Source organism: Gigantopelta aegis, chromosome 3, assembly GCF_016097555.1.
Source record: "Gigantopelta aegis isolate Gae_Host chromosome 3, Gae_host_genome, whole genome shotgun sequence".
Lineage (NCBI taxonomy): Eukaryota > Metazoa > Mollusca > Gastropoda > Neomphalida > Peltospiridae > Gigantopelta > Gigantopelta aegis.
The window spans coordinates 66,365,102-66,388,491 of NC_054701.1; the positions used below are offsets into that span (position 1 = coordinate 66,365,102).

General features: G+C 37.1%; 1 protein-coding gene across 1 annotated transcript in view; it reads left to right on the top strand.

The window, feature by feature from the left end:
- The window catches only part of LOC121368532 (sodium-dependent dopamine transporter-like), a 64,208-nt gene that overhangs the window by 18,237 nt on the left and 22,581 nt on the right, over window positions 1–23,390 (top strand). The window contains exons 3-7 of the mRNA XM_041493269.1: window positions 3,751–3,936; window positions 8,098–8,232; window positions 8,706–9,048; window positions 17,029–17,167; window positions 22,787–22,921. Coding sequence (XP_041349203.1) covers window positions 3,751–3,936; window positions 8,098–8,232; window positions 8,706–9,048; window positions 17,029–17,167; window positions 22,787–22,921 — 938 coding nt within the window. The remainder of the gene's footprint in view (window positions 1–3,750; window positions 3,937–8,097; window positions 8,233–8,705; window positions 9,049–17,028; window positions 17,168–22,786; window positions 22,922–23,390) is intronic.

Sequence of the window (23,390 nt, forward strand, 5' to 3'; positions counted from 1 at the left end):
ATCGGTTGAAAAAGCGTCATTAAGTCATAACGTATGCCTTTGTAGCTACTCGTATTTGCCTTTTCATGCCAGAGGTTTTCTTTTTATGGCCACCAAAAGGTTCTTGAGGGACTCTCTCTTTTTTTGGACAATATCTCAAAGAGTAGCAAGTTGGCAACTGATTTTTTTTTTAATTGATATACTATGGACAAACTTTCTCGTTTGTTCACAACAGTGAAATGTGTCGTCTGGCTTCTTGGATGGGCTGTAGATCACAATCCAAATTTGCTTTCCTTGTCCAGATCTATTGATCTCCTCTGATGACACAAACGAATGGGTCCTCTGGATCCTACTCTTAGTGCCTATCGGTAAGGAATCTAGAAGCGGAAGAGCCTCTGGAAAAAACTGTTTACCGACAAAAGTTTGTCTCCCAGAGCAACGCTGTTTGTCGTTAATTTGGAACCAAAATATGTAGTGCCCAATATATTCGACTAATTAATGAAATATATATAACGACTGAGCAAGGAAGGTTTCTAGGTTTTAAATAAGACAATTTAGGACTGGACTCCAGGCTCTATGGAAGTTGCAACTTGATATATCATGCTTTCATTCTTTTGGAAATTTCACCAGCATCTCATAATAAAAATTTGTTCATCACAAGATCAACATATTGTTTTCCAAACACTGTATTATAATTATACTAAAACATTTTTTTTGTTATTTTTTTGTTATTGTTCATGACTTCAGAAAGATATAATATCCACTAATGTGATTATCAAGGAATTGATGGTGGTTTTCTTCTCAATAAAATCATTCCAACAATAGGTAGGCTATTTTTTTACAACAAAATAATTTCACCAATTGTACAGAAGTAGCTTATCTTAAGAATTTTTTAAAGAGAAAATTCGTTTAGAATGGTGTGGGTTTTTTGCAGATATTTTCGATAGCACTACAGAAAACACGATTATAGTTTATTTCTGTAAAAAACAAAACAACATTAGTGCAGTGTTTTTCTTATGTTTGTTCTGTTTTTTCCGAAATGTTTTTTTCATTATCAAATACATCTAATTGGAATAAATATCTGATGGTTTGGTTTTTTTTTTTTTTTTTTTTTTTTTTTTTTTTTTTTTTTTTTTTTTTTTTTTGTGTTTAATTGTTAGCTTGATTTTTTTGTTGAAGTTTGTTTTGTTTAACGACAACACTAGATCACATTGATTAATTAATCATCACCGGCCTCGGTGGAATCGTGGTTATTAAGCCATCGGACATAAGGCTGGTAGGTACAGGGTTCGTATCTCGGTACCGGCTCTCACCCAGAGTGAGTTTTAAGGACTCAATTGGTAGGTGTAAGACCACTACACCCTCTTCTCTCTCACTAACCACTAACAATTAACAACTAACCCACTGTCCTGGACAGACAGCCCAGATTGCTGAAGTATATGGCCAAGACAGCGTGCTTGAACCTTAATTGGATATAAGCACGGAAATAAGTTGAAATGAATGAAAATTAATCATTGGCTATTGGATGTCAAACATTTTGTAATTCTGACATTTTTTTCCATTAGCAGCAAGGGATCTTTTATATGTACTTTCTGACAGAAAGGAAAGTCTTTGACCAGTTTTGGTGCACTGGTTGGAACGAGAAAAACCCTAACAATTGATTAAAACGTGTGTTAAGATAAACATTTTCACAATTGCATGAACAACATATATGTGGTAGTATACATACATACATACATACATACATACATACATACATACATATACATATAAGGATTGTCTGTTGTTTCTTTTACGTTCATCGGGGTATGAACAAAAAAAATCATCCGCGAACTGTGTGAATCGGCGAAGCCGTTCTCACATAAGTTTGCGGATGATTTTTTTTGTTCATACCCAGATGAACGTAAAAGAAATAACAGACAATACTTACAATTAAATTTGAATGATACATGTTAATAATAACACTAAAACGTCATACTTTATTTCAAATTATTTTTTATCCATAAACAATAACGCTCGTTAAGACAACGTGCCCATATAAAATGACGTCATCACATATGACGTTCCCTGACGACGTAATATTTACGTTCATCGAAAAATGAACAAACTCCTGTTGCTACGTCTGGATCAATCGGATGACGTTACGTTGTAATGAATGTAACAGAAATTTAATTATATACATATATATATACATATACATATACATATACATATATATATACATATATATAATACAAAAAGAACTAACAAACAATACTGGACCGCACACATACAACGGCCTTTCATATACCAGTCGTGTGACACTAGTTGGGACTGGGAAAACACAAGGAGATGATAAAGCCACCGAGCCGTTACGTTATTACACCATTACTGAATGATTTGAAAAACGTTTCACAAAAATGCCTTGACAATAATATCTTAATAATTGTAAAAAAAAAACCCACACCGCCTGTACAACATAAACAGATATAGTTTCATAGAAACACCATGACAACAGTATAAAAAACACGTTCTTAGTGAACTGACATATATATATATATTTGTAAGAAACCTATATTGACTTACCACCAGAAAGCACGTATATGATAAAAAAATATATATAAAATTCAGAAACAAAATAAATGAAAAAAAACAAACAACATATTTTAAGAAAACTCTTTAATGAGTGGAATATATTAATGAATTGATGTTTGTTGTTGTTTTGTTGTTTAGTTTTTGAAAAATAAGACACAACTTTACAGAGGAATTCGTACATGATGAATGAATATATACTGTAAATAAGGGTATTGTAGACCACGTTTCAGTCACTATTAACATCGTAGTGTTTATGTATAAAGTACAACGAAGAGAGAGAGAGAGAGAGAGAGAGAGAGAGAGAGAGAGAGAGAGAGAGAGAGAGAGAGAGAGAGAGAGAGAGAGAGAGAGAGAGAGAGAGAGAGAGAGAGAGAGAGAGAGAGAGAGAGAGAGAGAGAGAGAGACAGAGACAGAGACAGAGACGGATATAGATAAATTGACACAGTGAATGAGAGAAAGCAATAGAGGAGAAAATAACTGGATATACAGACAGAGTAATGAGTAATGAGGTAGAGAGAGAGAGAGAGAGAGAGAGAGAGAGAGAGAGAGAGAGAGAGAGAGAGAGAGAGAGAGAGAGAGAGAGAGAGAGAGAGAGAGACAGAGACAGAGACAGATATAGATAAAAGCGATGACGATGATTGACACAGTGAATGAGAAAAGCAATAGAGGAGAAAATAACTGGATATACAGACAGAGTAATGAGTAATGAGGTAGAGAGAGAGAGAGAGAGAGAGATAGAGAGAGAGAGAGAGAGAGAGAGAGAGAGAGAGAGAGAGAGAGAGATACAGACAGACAGACATACATACAGACAGACAGACAGAGAATCGAATAGATGTTTAACAACACCCCAACACGAAAAATACATCGGCCATTGGGTGTCAATCTATGGTAAATGCAAAACTTAAGTGATGAGAGAGAGAGAGAGAGAGAGAGAGAGAGAGAGAGAGAGAGAGAGAGAGAGAGAGAGAGAGAGAGAGAGAGAGAGAGAGAGAGAGAGAGAGAGAGAGAGAGACAGACAGACAGCGAGAGACAGACAGACAGACAGACAGACAGAGAGAGACAGGGGCAGAGACAGAGAGAGATGGGGTAGGGAGAGGGGGATAGAGAGAGTCATAGAGACTAAAACAATTAAACTAATGTTTTTAAACCATCATCACAAGTTCACATATAAAGCCTGATGTATGCTATTGTTTTCAGAGAAGCGTCTCGACAACTGTACAGAGAACACGTACATGATGAAGCCCACCCCGAATGACGAGGAGGAGGAGGAGGAGAGGGAGACGTGGTCCAGCAAGGTCGACTTTCTGCTGTCCGTCGTCGGCTTTGCGGTCGATCTCGCCAACGTCTGGCGTTTTCCCTACCTGTGTTACAAAAACGGTGGAGGTTAGAGCTGTACACATCTAAATTATAAATGATATTGGTCATTGGCTCTATTATGAGTCAGTGAACTAAAAATATCCCTTGTTACAAATATGGTGGAGGTTAGAGCTGTACTCATTTTGTTACAAATATGGTAGAGGTTAGAACTATACTCAGTTTGATGGAGGTTAGTGTTGTACCTATTTTGTTACAAAAAGGGTGGAGGTTAGAGCTATACACATTTTGTTACAAAAACGGTGGACGTTAGAGCTATACACATTTTGTTACAAAAACGGTGGACGTTAGAGCTATACACATTTTGTTACAAAAACGGTGGACGTTAGAGCTATTCACATTTTGTTACACAAACGGTGGACGTTAGAGCTATACATATTTTGTTACAAAAAGGGTGGAGGTTAGAGCTATACACATTTTGTTACAAAAACGGTGGACGTTAGAGCTATTCACATTTTGTTACACAAACGGTGGACGTTAGAGCTATACATATTTTGTTACAAAAAGGTGTGGAGGTTAGAGCTATACACATTTTGTTACAAAGACGGTGGATGTTAGTTATACACATTTTGTTACCAAAAGGGTGGAGGTTAGAGCTATGCACATTTTGTTACAAAAACGGTGGATGTTAGAGCTATACACATTTTGTTACAAAAACGGTGGAGGTTAGAGCTATACACATTTTGTTACAAATACGGTGGAGGTTAGAGCTATACACATTTTGTTACAAAGACGGTGGATGTTAGTTATACACATTTTGTTACAAAAACGGTAGAGGTTAGAGCCATACTAATTTTGTTACAAAAAATGGCGGAGGTTAGAGCTATACACATTTTGTTACATCTAAATTATAAATGATATTGGTCGTTGGCTCTATTATGAGTCAGTGAACTAAAAATATCCCTTGTTACAAAAATGGTGGAGGTTAGAGCTGTACTCATTTTGTTACAAATATGGTAGAGGTTAGAACTATACTCAGTTTGATGGAGGTTAGTGTTGTACCTATTTTGTTACAAAAAGGGTGGAGGTTAGAGCTATACACATTTTGTTACAAAAAACGGCGGACGTTAGAGCTATACGCATTGTGTTACAAAAACGGTGGACGTTAGAGCTATACACATTTTGTTACAAAAACGGTGGATGTTAGAGCTATACACATTTTGTTACAAAAACGGTGGACGTTAGAGCTATACACATTTTGTTACAAAAACGGTGGAGGTTAGAGCTATACACATTTTGTTACAAAGACGGTGGGTGTTAGTTATACACATTTTGTTACAAAAATGGTGGAGGTTAGAGCTATACACATTTTGTTACAAAAACGGTGGATGTTAGTTATACACATTTTGTTACAAATACGGTGGAGGTTAGAGCTATACACATTTTGTTACAAAGACGGTGGATGTTAGTTATACACATTTTGTTACAAATACGATGGAGGTTAGAGCTATACACGTTTTGTTACAAAAACGGTGGATGTTAAAGCTATACACATTTTGTTACAAAAACGGTGGAGGTTAGAGCTATACACATTTTGTTACAAAGACGGTGGATGTTAGAGCTATACACATTTTGTTACAAAAACGGTGGAGGTTAGAGCTATACATATTTTGTTACAAAAACGGTAGAGGTTAGAGCCATACTCATTTTGTAAAAAAAAATGGTGGAGGTTAGAGCTATACACATTTTGTTACATCTAAATAATAAATGATATTGGTCATTGGCTCTATTATGAGTCAGTGAACTAAAAATATTCCTTGTTACAAAAATGGTGGAGATTAGAGCTGTACTCATTTTGTTACAAATATGGTAGAGGTTAGAATTATACTCAGTTTGATGGAGTTTAGTGTTGTACCTATTTTGTTACAAAAAGGGTGGAGGTTAGAGCTATACACATTTTGTTACAAAAACGGTGGACGTTAGAGCTATACACATTTTGTTACAAAAACGGTGGACGTTATAAGCTATACACATTTTGTTACAAAAATGGTGGAGGTTAGAGCTATACATATTTTGTTACAAAAAGGGTGGATGTTAGAGCTATACACATTTTGTTACAAAGACGGTGGATGTTGGAGCTATACACATTTTGTTACAAAAAGGGTGGAGGTTAGAGCTATACACATTTTGTTACAAAAATGGTGGAGGTTAGAGCTATATACATTGTGTTACAAAAAGGGTGGAGGTTAGAGCTATACACATTTTGTTACAAAAACGGTGGATGTTAGAGCTATACACATTTTGTTACAAGAACGGTGGAGGTTAGAGCTATACACATTTTGTTACAAAGACGGTGGATGTTAGTTATACACATTTTGTTACAAATACGGTGGAGGTTAGAGCTATACACATTTTGTTACAAAAACGGTGGATGTTAGTTATACACATTTTGTTACAAAAAGGGTGGAGGTTAGAGCTATACACATTTTGTTACAAAAACGGTGGATGTTAGAGCTATACACATTTTGTTACAAAAACAGTGGAGGTTAGAGCTATACACATTTTGTTACAAAGACGGTTGATGTTAGTTATACACATTTTGTTACAAATACGGTGGAGGTTAGAGCTGTACACATTTTGTTACAAAGACTGTGGATGTTAGTTATACACATTTTGTTACAAGTACGGTGGAGGTTAGAGCTATACACATTTTATTACAAAGACGTTGGATGTTAGTTATACACATTTTGTTACAAATACGGTGGAGGTTAGAGCTATACACATTTTGTTACAAAGACGGTGGATGTTAGTTATACACATTTTGCTACAAAAAGGGTGGAGGTTAAAGCTATACACATTTTGTTACAAAAACGGTGGATGTTAGAGCTATACACATTTTGTTACAAAAACGGTGGAGGTTAGAGCTATACACATTTTGTTACAAAGACGGTGGATGTTAGTTATACACATTGTGTTACAAATACGGTGGAGGTTAGAGCTATACACATTTTGTTACAAAGACGGTGGATGTTAGTTATACATATTTTGTTACAAATACGGTGGAGATTAGAGTTATACACATTTTGTTACAAAAACGGTGGAGGTTAGAGCTATACATATTTTGTTACAAAGACGGTGGATGTTAGTTATACACATTGTGTTACAAATACGGTGGAGGTTAGAGCTATACACATTTTGTTACAAAAACGGTGGATGTTAGAGCTATACACATTTTGTTACAAAAACAGTGGAGGTTAGAGCTATACACATTTTGTTACAAAGACGGTTAATGTTAGTTATACACATTTTGTTACAAATACGGTGGAGGTTAGAGCTGTACACATTTTGTTACAAAGACTGTGGATGTTAGTTATACACATTTTGTTACAAGTACGGTGGAGGTTAGAGCTATACACATTTTATTACAAAGACGTTGGATGTTAGTTATACACATTTTGTTACAAATACGGTGGAGGTTAGAGCTATACACATTTTGTTACAAAGACGGTTGATGTTAGTTATACACATTTTGTTACAAAAAATGGTTGAGGTTAGAGCTATTCTCTATTTTGTTACAAAATCGGTGGAGGTTAGAGCTATACACATTTTGTTACAAAATCGGTGGACGTTAGAGCTATGCACATTTTATTGAACGCTATAATCAGAACAGTTGTATGCATACATGATACATCTAAATAATAAATGATGGCAGTATTGGCTATTGGCTCTATTATCACTGAGCTAAGTTGGGAAGTATTTTGAAAGGTTAAGCTCCCCTCGGCAAATATTTCAAAACGTATATACCATAAGTGCTTTTGGGGGTAAAGTTGAATGAATGAATATTTTAACATTTTATCTGTTTTGCTTATCACCAAGTTGAATTAATTTGTATATGATTGCAAAGTAAATAGAGAATATCGTGTTTGTTTTAGCATATAACAAATAATTAATATCTTAATATGGTATGATTCCTTATTTCTGTTCTGTAATAAGGAAATCACTGAATTGTTAAATGATGTCCCTATGCATCTTATTTAACTCTCTCTCTCTCTCTCTCTCTCTCTCTCTCTCTCTCTCTCTCTCTCTCTCTCTCTCTCTCTCTCTCTCTCTCTCTCTCTCTCTCTCTCTCTCTAATTAAATGGAAGATCGTATACGATTTTATCTCTAATACCATGTATTAACATTTATTTACAAACGTTCTTAATATTTGTTTGTTTTTAATCCTTGTAGGAGCTTTCCTGATACCATACGTATTAATGTTGGTAATGGGTGGAATACCATTGTTTTATATGGAACTTGCTCTAGGACAGTTTAATCGAGCAGGGGCAATAACTGTGTGGGGACGAATATGTCCATTATTTAAAGGTAAGTTCTTAAAACAGCGCTATTAAAGACATATAGTATTTTATTAATTGCTTCTCATGCATGACAGTTAATGAGACCGGTGACGATATCCGTTGGTTACAAAACAGACATGAATTTATTAAAATAGTTGTGTTATTGTTTCACAAACGATGTTATAGAACTGAAGGGGTGCAGCTTTAACAATGAAGATTGTATTGGAATAAAAACAAATGAATAAACGCACGAACGAACATTAAGTTAAGATGGATGAATAAATAAATAAATAAATAAATAAATGAAATGGAATGGAATGATTAATATTAAATATATAAATTATGCAGTTGTTATTTATTTATTTATTTATGTTTCATTCCCCTAATATACAAATACATTTAAAAGAATATATTAAGTTTTAATATGACATCAACATTATTTTCATCACATTCATATATAATATTAATATTTCTCGTTTTTTCTTTCTTCCTTTCTTGCAGGTATAGGATGGTGTGTTGTTTTGATAGCGTTTTACACTGACTTTTTCTACAACGTCATTATAGCATGGTGTTTACATTTCTTCATCTCATCGTTCACGCTAGACCTTCCATGGCTGCACTGTCGCAACGAGTGGAATACCCCGCTCTGCTACGACGGCAGCACGCCCGACAATGTGACGGCCAACTATTCTATGTGGAGTAACTCGACGGCGACGATGAGCTCGGTGTTTGTGGAGTCGAGTACGGGCGAGGTAGATTATACTGTGGTTCCATACGGAGCCAACTTTACCAACATCACGATGGGCTCCACGAAGAAACGGACTCCAGCCCAGGAGTACTTCGAGTAAGAGTAGTTTGATCTCTCGTCCGTAATCAGTTGTAACGGCTACAATGCTGCTGCTAATTCTGTTGATGATAATGAGGAGGATCCTACTACTGCTACAGCTACTGCTTCTATTGCCTTACTATTGCTATCGCTTCTTCTACTGTTACTGCTGTTGCTACTGTTGCTACTGCCATTGCTACTGCTACTACAGCTACTGCTACTATTGGTTACTACTGCTATCGCTTCTTCTGCTGTTACTGCTGTTGCCACTGTTGCTACTGCCACTGCTACTGCTATTACAGCTACTGCTACTATTGATTACTACTGCTATCGCTTCTTCTGCTGTTACTGCTGTTGCCACTGTTGCTACTGCCACTGCTACTGCTGCTACTGCTACTGCTACTGCTACTATTGGTTACTACTGCTATAGCTTCTTCTACTGTTACTGTTGTTGCTATTGTTGCTACTGCTACTGCTACTATTGGTTACTACTGCTATAGCTTCTTCTACTGTTACTGTTGTTGCTACTGTTGCTACTGCTACTGCTACTGCTGCTACTGCTACTGCTACTGCTACTGCTACTATTGGTTACTACTGCTATAGCTTCTTCTACTGTTACTGTTGTTGCTACTGTTGCTACTGCCACTGCTACTGCTGCTACTGCTACTGCTACTGCTACTATTGGTTACTACTGCTATAGCTTCTTCTACTGTTACTGTTGTTGCTACTGTTGCTACTGCCACTGCTACTGCTGCTACTGCTACTGCTACTGCTACTGCTACTGCTACTGCTACTGCTACTGCTACTATTGGTTACTACTGCTATAGCTTCTTCTACTGTTACTGCTGTTGCTACTACTGCAACTACTGGTACTGCTACTCCTGCAACTGCTGCTACCACTGCATACTATTGCTATCGCTTCTGCTACTGTGACTGCTGTTGCTACTACTGCTGCTACAGCTACTAATGTTACTGCTACTACTGCTATTACTGAAACAGCTACTGCTGCTACTGCTGCTACTGCTGTTACTGCTACTACTGCTATTACTGACACAGCTACTGCTAGTACTGCTGCTACTGCTATTACTGAAACGGCTACTGCTACTACTGCTACTATTGCTACTATTGCTTACTACTACTATCGCTTCTGCTACTGTTTGTTACTGCTATTGTTACTGCTGTTGCTACTACTGCTGCTACTGCTACAGCTACTACTACTACTGCTACTATTGCTTACTACTGCTATCGTTTCTGCTATCGCTTCTGCTACTACTGCTACTGTTGCAACTGTTAACGCTTCAACTACTACTGTTACTTTTATTACTACTGTTCTTGTAATGACTTCTTTCTACTACTGCTATTGCTTATGATACAGTTTAGTCGGGTAGTGAATCAAGTGAACGTTGAAATGGGGTATAACAAGCTATGTGTTTTCATAGATTTGTTTAAAATAATGTCCTGAATAAAATTCTGTAGGGTGCCACTTTTTCATCTTTGGGCATATTTTTAAAAAAGTAAAAAACAAAATGGCCGCCGACACGCCTTCATAAAATCCTAAAAACTTTGTTAATAATAGATCGATTTGAATTATTTAAAGATATATTTATGTTTTCTGACATGAATAATGGATTGTAACAAGAACTGTAAGCTTCAGTAATGCTGTGTTGTATTTTGTTCCAGAAAATACACACATTATTGAAGTTTGCTGGTTAAATTCAAATGTTTATAAAGTTACCATTCCAATGTAACCTTTCTACTTCAAAGGTTCTCTATAACTGTATTAGTATATAGCAATTTCAATTCAATTCTATGTTAACATTCAGCTATACAGCTCATCTGTATAAACAAGATTACAAATACAATACATGTACAGGAAAAACTAAACACAAGTAAACAATATAGCAATAGTAGGGCTTTATATATTGTTTTCGTAAATTGTAATATAAAGGACATTTTAGAATATAATAAAATTCATCATATATCAAAACGGGGGGGGGGGGGGGTATATCAGGCGGGATTGTCCAGGGAGGAAATAGTAGAGGGGAGAATGCCCTAGAATCGTTTAAGCATCATCTTTTTGGCAGATATTTTGCCCTTTCCGAAAGGGTAGCTTGTTGAATCACAACCTGTGAGTGCATGAACTGCAAGCAGATCTTTGCACGTGTCACCTAGCATTTTGGCAGAATCACTAATTTCGACCATAATACCATTTGACTTTTTCATAGAAATGTGTACGTCTGAAAATGACTATTTCCAAGTGAAATACACCAGCAAGGAATATATGTCGTTGTCTATGAAGATCAGTGTAGTTAAAATTGTATCTGGGTTACTTGGTGCAGCATCTGTTAGTGGTCCAAATATGTATTTTGTAGCTCTTCGTGGATGTTTTATTGCTGTAGCCATTTTAGTCATTAACCCAGACTAGGAGTTTGACTTGTAACATTTGATAGCCAAGCTGTCTTATTCTAATGCCTGAGCGACACAGTCTGTGGGACGTCTATGCATTTTTTACTCATAGTTGTCTGGCTGGCTAATACTGGCGGTGTTGTGTTGTTTGGACCTGCATAGTGTTCCAACTGAGCGCCAGTTAATTCATTTAGATGGACTCCTTTTATTTGGTTTAAATAATATTTATTCCCAATTATAATGCTGGTTGGGGATTGAATATTGCATAGTCTTGAGATAATGGGTTCATTTTCATCATCATCATCATCATCATCATCATCATCATTATCATCATCATCATCATCATCATCATCCAGCTGTTGTATATATTCAATAGCCATGGTATTCTTTAAATCCATTTGTTGTTTAAAAAAACCCCATCAGGTCGTAGTTATTATACCAATGGAAGACTGGTTTAGAATCCTTTTTCAATCCCATTTGTTCAGAATAATCCTGTTCTCCAATACATTTTGCTGCAGATACTTTGGACCTGAAAACTTCATCATACGAACATATACATTCGTAGTAATCACTTACGTTACATAGTTTGTATGGGACGTGATGTTTAAAGCACAGCCTTTGATTTGCATTTCCACAATATCATTACCAAAGTAATCTAATGATTTTAAAAATACTTAACGTTTGCCTAATTTATGTTTTGGGTTGCTCGCAAGTTCCACAATTGTCCACACACGACTATTATCTTTGTTTATTTCTTCAATAATGGCATCCAGGTGTTTGTGTCATGGATTGTGCACACTTGACGTCTTTCAAACTATATAACGTTTGACAGCAATCACGGTGATATTGTGCATCCGCTGCATGAAGATCTGCAGAAGCACCTGCAAGACGTATACAAACTTCATTTGAAAGTTCATCTCCCCTTTCATAACATATCTGTAGAAGTCGTTCTTTGAATGATTGTTGACCAACATGATCAGCTGTTAGCACTTTTGTTACTTTCCTCCATCTACCTGGTGTTTTGGGTCAGGAGGTAAACATTCTTCACCACATATAATGCAATGTTGCTTGAAGTCAAATTCTTGGAGACCAGCGTCGACGCACCTGCGGTTCACTTTTGGATCTACTTGGGTGCTCAATGCCCCACTTTTTCAGTGTTCGGAAAATGTGAGTATTTGTGTACTCTTATTATAAATTCTTCATTATTGATCAGTTTCTTTTCAAGATCTTTATGGATATAATCACAACGCTTCTGGCTTACACTGATGATGCTTTTGATCCTTTTAGCAGAAGCAGAGATCAGAGCCCCCGATTTCGAACAGTTGGAAGATCAGCCATGTTGTAACCACGTTTCAAGAGGAAACACCTTTGCATATACTTATACCTGTGCTTAAACAGAAGGAAATAATAATTGTTTTGCACATTTATTAAATAAAATACATCCAGAGCTTAAACAGAAGGAAATAATAATTGTTATGCACATTTATTAAATAAAATACATCCAGAGATCCTTAAAACCCAATTGATCTAGCGTTAAGAATGTTATAGGCAAGTTAGAATTGTATAAAGACATTGGTGTTGGCGGCCATCTTGGTTTCTTTTTCCTTTTTAAAAAAATTGCCCAAAAGAGAAAAGGTGGCACCCTACAGATTTTCATTTAGGACATACTATATGAAAAATTAGCTTGTTATACCACATTTCAATGTTTAGGTTCATTTTGCGTTGCCCACTTCTCGACTAGTTACAGTTGCTGTTACTGCTCTTGTTGCTACTACTTCTGCTGCTGCTACTGCCACTGCTACTGCTACTACTGCTCTTGTAATGACTTCTTTTTACTACTGCCATTGCTTCTGCTACTGTTATGGCCACTGCTACTGCTGCATCTAATTACGCTATCAGTTCTACCTCCACTGCTACTAATATTACTACTACTGCCGCTAATGCTACTGCTCAAAAACACGAAATCAAAATGGATAAAAGTTTACGTTTGTTAGCGGTTCACGTCATTACATCTCTCTCTCTCTCTCTCTCTCTCTCTCTCTCTCTCTCTCTCTCTCTCTCTCTCTCTCTCTCTCTCTCTCTCTCTCTCTCTCTCTCTCTCTCCAGTGAGCTCTTTCTGGTTCATGTTTAGATTTGTTAAAAGTCTAGGGATGGCGTCTAAGGATGTAGTGTCATGGAAATGGCAGTCCTACCATAACGAAGGACCTGAACATGGTATTTCAATGTGTTCAGGTAAAGGTTAACGACATCACTAGAGCACATTCATGTATTTATCATCGGCTATTGGATGTGAAACATTTTCAATTTGTTCAGATGCTAATTCCGTTAAGCAAGGCCATTTCGATTGAACACTACTTGATGGAATAACAGTAAATGGGTGATCACCATACTTCAAGTTGTTTTCACACAAAAGTATAAAAGACAAAGCTTTTTTATTATCCACACACACACACACACACACACACACACACACACACACACACACACACACACACACACACACACACACACACACACACGTTATTCTTGATACAGCTGCTGCTCCTACTACTGCTATTGATATTACTGCTTTTGATTTAGTAAACTAGTCTGGGAGTGGCTGTCCTCTTTATGGAGTGGTGCAATAAGGATAAACTCTCTAGTAAAGGATCTCCTCGGGGATGGCCGTTCTTCTATAGACGAGGCACTAGATAAAGATTCATGCCAACTGCCCATTCGACTGCATTGTGCAGATATTGCGATAACTTATTACGGCTTTGTCATTCAGATGTGTTATTGCTGCTCCTGCTGCGACTGTTACTACTACTTCCTAGTATACAGGTGCTACTACATCTGCACTTACTACTGTTCCTAATGTCACTGGCTCTGTCATTGCTGCTTCAACAGCTATTACAACTGCTGCAGATACTACTACGTCTGCTCCTACTGCTAGCGATAAGCTCACTGTCACAGCTGATTTCGCTACTCCTACAGCTGGCTAAAGCTACTGCCATTGTTACTACAGCTTCAACTCAACACACACACACACAAAAAACAAAAACAAAACACACACAAAAAACCCCCACAAAATACCCCCACAAAAACAACCCCACAAACCCCCCCCCAAAAAAAACCAACAAAAAAACCCAACAAAACAAAACAACAAAAAAAACCCACAAAGCAAACAAACTCATAAACCAACCAAACAAAACAACAACAAAGAAAGTACAAAAATAAAACGTTATATTTGTTAAATTCTTTGTTTTCATTTTGTTCTTCAGATTTCTGCAAACGTAAATTAGTGCATTTATTTATTTTTTAGAAAAAGAAGAAGAAAAAAAAAGATTATAGCGTGTTTTAGCTATCGACAAAACATTACACGCTTAGTTTGCTATTTAACTCGAACACGATATATCAATTTGTACAGACGCTAAATTCGTTAACCAAAACCATTACGATAGAATACGGCTTGATGGAGTAACTGCAGTATTCATTTCCAACCCTCGGTATACCGCATTAAATGCATCAAGCTGATCATCAAAATAAAACGTGACAATTAAAGATGACTGTAATGGGCCATCATTATATTTGGATATCCTTTCATACACACCTAAAATAGACGTTTATGGAACAACGCGTTTATTTAGATATTCATTATGTTTCAATGAAATAATTTTAATGTCACTAAGCAGTGATGGTATGTTTTGTGATATTGATTTGTATAAAACTGCACTAATCGTTAGCTAATTATTAACATTCTTTATATTGTTGAAAACAACAAAAGCAAAACCATCAAATATGTAGATAATCGGGCGACTGTGCAGATGGGGGTGGGGTGGGTGATCGGAATTGATGTATACACGTGTTACAATAAGTAAATTTGTCTGCATGTTTTCATCGTGGTGTGTACACGTGTTACTATAACTAAATTTGTCTGCGTGTTTTCATCGTGGTATGTACAAGTGTTGCAATAAGTAAAATTGTTTGCATGTTTTCATCGTGGTGTGTACAAGTGTTACAATAAGTAAAATTGTCTGCATGTTTTCATCGTGGTATGTACAAGTGTTACAATAAGTAAAATTGCGTGGATGTTTTCATCTTGGTGTGTACAAGTGTTACAATAAGTAAAATTGTCTGGATGTTTTCATCGTGGTATGTACAAGTGTTACAATAAGTAAATATGTCTGGGCGTGTTTTACAGACGTCCTATGTATAAATTATAAAATAAGTAAATATGTCTGGATGTGCTTTTTAGGCGTTTTATGTACAAGTGTAACAATAAGTGTAGAAGTGTTACAATAAATAAATATGTCTGGGTGTGTTATTCAGCCGTGGTATGTACAAATGTTGCATAAGTAAATATGTCTAGGTGTGTTTTTCACATGTGGTGCGTACAACACGTTTTCAATAAGTAAATATGTAATCTGTATATATGTGCTTTTCAGCCGTGGTATCTACAAGAATTATAATAAGTAAATATGTGTGGGATATGTTTTTCAGACATGGTAGTGTTACAATAAGTAAATATGTCTGAATGTGTTTGTCTGGCGTGGTATGTGCAAGTTTTACAATAAGTAAATATGTCTGAATGTGTTGTCTGGCGTGGTATGTACAAGTTTTACAATAAGTAAATATGCCTGAGTGTGTTTGTCTGGCGTGGTATGTACACGTTTAACAATAAGTAAATATGTCTGAGTGTGTTTGTCTGGCATGGTATGTACAAGTTTAACAATAAGTAAATATGCCTGAGTGTGTTTGTCTGGCGTCGTATGTACAAGTTTTACAATAAGTAAATATGCCTGAGTGTGTTTGTCTGGCGTGGTATGTACAAGTTTTACAATAAGTAAATATGTCTGAGTGTGTTTGTCTGGCGTGGTATGTACAAGTTTTACAATAAGTAAATATGTCTGAGTGTGTTTGTCTGGCGTGGTATGTACAAGTTTTACAATAAGTAAATATGTCTGAATGTGTTTGTCTGGCGTGGTATGTGCAAGTTTTACAATAAGTAAATATGTCTGAATGTGTTTGTCTGGCGTGGTATGTGCACGTGTTACAAGTGTCGATGTGGTTCGTGAGTCGTGGTATGTGTAACATAAGTAAGTACATATATCAATGTGTGTTTTTCACGCGAGGTATGCTCCAGTGTTACAATAAGTACATATATCAGGGTGTGTTTTTCACGCGAGGTATGTTCCAGTGTTACAATAAGTACATATATCAGGGTGTGTTTTTCACGCGAGGTATGTTCCAGTGTTACAATAAGTACATATATCAGGGTGTGTTTTTCAGGCGAGGTATGTTCCAGTGTTACAATAAGTACATATATCAGGGTGTGTTTTTCAGGCGAGGTATGTTCCAGTGTTACAATAAGTACATATATCAGGGTGTGTTTTTCACGCTAGGTATGTTCCAGTGTTACAATAAGTACGTATATCAGGGTGTGTTTTTCACGCGAGGTATGTTCCAGTGTTACAATAAGTACATATATCAGGGTGTGTTTTTCACGCGAGGTATGTTCCAGTGTTACAATAAGTACATATATCAGGGTGTGTTTTTCACGCGAGGTATGTTCCAGTGTTACAATAAGTACATATATCAATGTGTGTTTTTCAGGCGAGGTATGCTTCAGCTTCACAAAAGCCAAGGACTGTTTTCTGTGGGCGAACTCAACTGGCAGCTCGTCCTGTGTTTACTCGGGGTCTACATCATCTGTTACTTCAGTATGTGGAAGGGGATCCACACGTCCGGGAAGGTGAGATACCAGGAAATTAAGGAAATGTTTTATTTAACGACTCACTCAACACATTTTATTTACGGTTATATGACGTCGGACATATGGTTAAGGACCACACAGATATTGAGAGGAAACCCGCTGTCGCCACTTCATGGGCTACTCTTTTTCGATTAGCAGCAAGGGATATTTTATATGCACCATCCCACATACAGAATAGCACATACCACGGCCTTTGATATACCAGTCGTGGTGCACTGGCTGGAACAAGAAATAGCCCATTGGGCCAACCGACGGGGATCGATCCCAGACCGACCGCGCAGCAAGCGAGCGCTGTGCCACTGAGCTACGTCCCGCCCCGTGAGATACCACTTCATCACAACAATCTCTGCTTTATAATACTCAACAGAGAAACAAATGACTCGAACAATATAGACTCCATGCTCAAGGGGCTCGTATTAAAGCTGGAGGCTCGAGTATATTATTAAACTATAAGTTTCATATACATCTTTCAGTCAGTCTGTTTGTCTGTTTCAAATATGGTTTTTGGGACGTGTTTTTTTATTAAAAAAAAAATTTTGGGGGGGGGTTCTCGTAATATTTAGCTGCCTTTTGTGTATAGCATGATCATGTACTGTTACAAATTCAGTTTGACTTTTATGGCGATTTACCCACTTTTCACAGAGTTATGGCCCTTGAACGTAGGAGATACGAACATTTGTTGGGCCGGGTAGTGGACATGTCTTGCTTTAGCAGTACTCTCCGAATGCCTGTTATTTATCAGAAATGCATGTAATAATAACGAGACTCGCAACTTTGAGAATGCATTATTAACGTTGATGGTCTGTCTTAAAGGCATATTGTCACAGACCACTGACCTATTTAATGGTCTAACAAAGTATTACCTAAACAAAAATAATTTGATTTGTCCCTAAATGTACTTTATTCAACCATCTTCATAACCACCATACTCCATTTATTAATGACATTTTTGTAAAAATAATTGAATTATGGCAATGGTCCATAATTCAAAAACTAAAATTGCCGAGAAGGGATGACATGGATTTCGCTCCATCATGGTTCAGTTATGGTGATGCGACAGCTAGATTTGGTTTCCAACAATTAATGTAATTTTTATTTATTATCCATTTTTAGAGAAATAAGGTCCTTAAATCCGTGACAGTATGCCTTTAAATGGTTAAATAATTAACACTATTCACCTAGAACAAAACTGTTTGAAGGCATAACACCGCTTTTGTGTGTGTGTGTGTGTGTGTGTGTGCGCGCGTGTGTGTGTGTGTGTCTGTGTGTGTGTGTACAAGATATGTATACAAATAGAAGTGCTTTAAAGTTAAAATTTGTTTAGTTTAACGGCATTACTAGAGCACATTGATTTTATTAATCATTGGCTATTGGATGCCAAATATTTGTTAGTTTTGACGAGAGGAAACCCGCTACATTTTTTTTTGTTAGTAAGCAAGGAATATTTCATATGCACCATCCCACAGACAAGATAACATAAACCACGGCCTTTGATATACGAGTCGTGGTGCGCTGGCTGCAAAAAGAAATAGCCCAGTAGGCCCACCGACGGGGATCAATCCTAGACCGCGCGTTACCACTGGTCTACGTCCCGCCACTAGATCTGTTTTATGACTGACAAATTCAGAAAATGCATAACATTTTATAACCTTGTATTCTATGAAAATAAAATCCAGGCGCGGATTCAGGCGGGGGTCCAAGGGGCCCGGCCCCCTTCCCCTATTTTTGGTCAAACAATATGTATTACAGAGTACACCAAAAATGCAAACTTATCCCGACCACCTGTAAAGGACGTTTAAATTATGTTTTCTAAAGCAACGACTGCTTTTGGTCCCCCTCTGTTAAAACATCCTGGATCCACGCCTGAAATCTCCCCATGTTCTGGAGAAAACAAAACATTGTGTGATTCTCTTTTAAAGAAACTGTCCCGATTTTGCTGCTAGTATAACATGTTTCTGGCTAGCAGAGCCTTCTTAACGACTACTATTACATATGCAATGTACTTTCTACTCTACAATATCACTGTCAGCAGGTTATAAAATCTGGTAGCCCTTAGTAAAAATTACTAGCCCCATAATATTTTTTTTAAAGAGATAAAAAAGCAAAATCATTTATTTTAATTTTAAAAAGTTGTTTTAGGTGTGTGTGTGTGTGTGTGTGTGTGTGTGTGTGTGTGTGTGTGTGTGTGTGAGTGTATGTGTGTGTGCGCGCGTGTATCTGTGTGTGTGTGTCTCTCTCTCTCTCTCTCTCTCTCTCTCTCTCTCTCTCTCTCTCTCTCTCTCTCTCCTCCTCCTCTCTCTCTCTCCCTCTCTCTCTCTCTCTCTCTGTGTATGTGTGTCTGTATGTGTGTGTGTGCGCGTATGTGTGTGTATGTGTGGGTGTGTGCGTGGGTGTCTGTGTGGGTGGGAGATAACAATGAGCAACATACAGTTGTTTCGAAGGCACTTCTTTTCTCAGTTGTTTCCGTGTTTTTGTTACTCTTGATATAATGCATTGTGTCAGTGCGTCCTAACGTTTGCTGTAGTACACACTGGGTTTGTTTCTTCCAATAACTTCACACATTCGAAAAATGTATATTGGCACTTATGTTCTAAACATGCAAAATTGTTTAAAATGTTTTAAAAAGGCTCTATCTCGTTCCAGCCAGTGTACCACGACTGGTATATCACAGGCCGTGGTATGTACTACCCTGTATGTGGAATGGTGCATATGAAAGATCCCTTGCTGTTAATTAAATCGAAAAGAGTAGCCCATGAAGTGCCGACAACGGCCTTCCTCTCTCAATATCTGTGTGGTCCTTAACCATTTGTTTGACTCCATATAACCGTAAATAAAATGTGCTGAGTGCGTCGTTAAATAAAACATTTCCTTTAAAAAGTCTCTGTTAGTCGGACACGTGTTATAATGGCAGCTAAGTTAGGCTATTCCCTTTAAAAGATTCATTTGATCCCAAATGTGCATACCATGATGTCATTTAGGTGCGAGCAAGATTGTCCATTAGTAGCAGACCGAAAAGCTGCTATTAGAAACTGGCATCTGTTTTGTGATATTAACCAAATTCTCAAGTTCCATGACGCGATGTATATCACTTTAGTTCGGGTTATTAGCATTCATTACATGCGTGGTGCGCGGGAACTCGCAGCACTAGATAGTTTTGTAAGGCTAATTAGCATGCCGTGAATTTGGCGTATACCTGTGTTTGTATTCTTTGTGGACAACTTTTTTCTTTTCTTTTTTCTTTTTTTTGAAACACATATGTTGAATAATTCCAGTGTGATGCTAGAGGTTGAGAAAGTCGCGATACTTAGTAAATATTCTACGTATTGCATTCCACATCCTTCCGAGTCATTACGCGTGTGTATTCCGTTAAGTTATTCTTCCATGATTCATTAACAACTTTAAGTATCGTGTCACATATTGACTGCATTTTAGACTAAGTAGGGGCGGGACGTAGCCCAGTGGTAAAGCGATCGCTTGATGCGCGGTCGGTGTGGGATCGATCCCCGTCGGTGGGCCCATTGGGCTATTTCTCGTCACAGCCAGTGCACCACGACTGGTATATCAAAGGCCGTGGTATGTGCTATCCTATTTGTGGGAAAGTGCATATAAAAGATCCCTTGCTGCCTTAAGAAAGATGTAGCGGGTTTTGCCTGATGACTACGAGTTAGAATTACCAAATGTTTGACATCCAATAGCCGAGTATTGATTAATCAATGTGTTCTAGTGATGTCGTTAAACAAAACAAACTTAATTTTTTTTTAGACTAAGTACGTTATGAAAAAAGTGAAACTGTATTTGTCAGTTTAATTAAGGGGTTGTTTTTTATTCGTGATTCACAACCTATAACATAGTTTGCTCATGCATAACACGCTTATACTTAACACATTAAGAGGTGCAGGCCCGTAGAACCGACAAATGGAGTGGGTGAGCCACAATCTCTAATTCGGGGGGGGGGGGGGGGGGGGGGGGGCACAAGCAACATTGGGGTGGGGCACAATCATTTGGGGGCACAATCATCATTTTAGTCTTTATGTAGTAGGACAAAAAAAACAACTAAAATTTCGTTGAGTAGAGCAAAAAAAATAATAATAATAATTAAAGGGACATACCCTAGTTTTTAAACACTAAGGCATATTGTTACTATTATAGCTATTTTTGATAACTTAAATCATACTTTACTTAGATTTTATGGTTTAGATTATCAATTTCCATACATTCAAAGTGTTTTTAGTCATCCTGGTGTTTTTACTATCACAAAATGCATTTCTCACATTTTTAAAAACGCACGTGCATGTGAGAAGTAACAGTTATGCAATCGAGTTTTAGTCTATTTTTAGAGGGTATTTCACCATTTCAAAGTCACAGACTCATGTTTCACTCAATTGTATCTTTATCCAAATGTGTTACAGGTGTGTAGATCAACTAAACTTAGTTTTAATTTTCACGGGTTGAAACTAGGGTCTCTCCCTTTAAAAAACAAAGAAAGAAAGAAAGAAATGTTTTATTTAACAACGCACTCAACACATTTTATTTACGGTTATATGGCGTCAGACATATGGTTAAGGACCACACAGATTTTGAGAGGAAACCCCGCTGTCGCCACTACATGGGCTACTCTTCCGATTAGCAGCAAGGGATCTTTTATTTGCGCTTCCCACAGGCAGGATAGCACAAACCATGAACTTTGTGTAACCAGTTATGGATCACTGGTCGGTGCAAGTGGTTTACACCTACCCATTGAGCCTTGCGGAGCACTCACTCAAGGTTTGGAGTCGGTATCTGGATTAAAAATCCCATGCCTCGACTGGGAACCGAACCCAGTACCTACCAGCCTGTAGACCGATGGCCTACCACAACGCCACCGAGGCCGGTAAAAAAACAAAAACAAAAAAACAACAACAACAACACCCGAACATTTTCGTCCTAGTGTGAAGGCAGGCATCGTAAACAGCAGACTCTTTAAAATCAAACTGGATATTGTTGGGCACATTACTAATGAGATACTAATAATCTTTCCGTTATCTTGGATCTTGGATACACGTAGTAATTAATGGAACACAGAATACAGAACATAGAATATTACGTGAAATATAATTTGCTGGTTATTACATAAATTGGATATGAACATGTTAACAATTATCCACCCATCCATATTACATATAACATGTTTCAACATATTACATGTAGTATTATTGGTCGATATTCAATTTAATAATTAGCATCTAAGGACACATGGATTAATATTTTAACTAATTTTGATAGATATTCATCCGCGTCCAAGAATTTAATAGGTTATGTGGGTGGTTTTTTTTTTTTTTTTTTTTTTTTTTTTTTTTTTTTTTTTTTTTTTTTTTTTTTTTTTTTTTTTTTGGGGGGGGGGGGGTTAATTTGTTGTTGATGATGATGTTGTTTTATGGGGTTCTCTTGTTGCTTGCTTGTTTGTTATTGTTGTTCCTGTTAGGGTTTGGGGTTTAGCCATTTTGGTTTCTTATTGTATATATTGTGGATCTATATATATATATATATATATATATATTGTTTATTAAAGGCTGGGATATAAATGTTTAAAATGTATTACATATTTGTCACTGTTTACAGGTTGTATGGTTCACCGCCCTGTTCCCTTACGCAGTTCTCTTGATACTCATGGGCCGAGGGGCGACTCTCCCGGGCGCCGCGGAGGGCGTGCGGTACTACCTTACACCGAACTTCACTAGACTAGCCAGCTCTGAGGTATAGTTACATTATACACTTTCTAAGCCTAGCTTTGTATATTCAGTGTTATGGACGTACCGTATGCTAGTTTAATTTATCAACTGAAACAGATACGATATTTTTATTTTTAACTATCACCAACACATACTAAATTTGATATATTCATTACAAAAATACAAACAAACATGCATATTATAGTATCCTTAAGCTACTGCCCCGGACACAGTCACTGGCGATGTCAGTAAAGTTTGTTTTATTTAACGACGCCGCTAGAGCACATTGATTTTTTTTTATCTTATCATCGGCTATTGGACGTCAAACATATGGTCATTCTGACACTGTTTTTAGAGGAAACCCGCTGTCGCCACATATGCTACTCTTTTTACGACAGGCAGGAAGGGATCTTTTATTTGCGCTTCCCACAGGCAGGATAGCACAAACCATGGCCTTTGTTGAACCAGTTATGGATCACTGGTCGGTGCAAGTG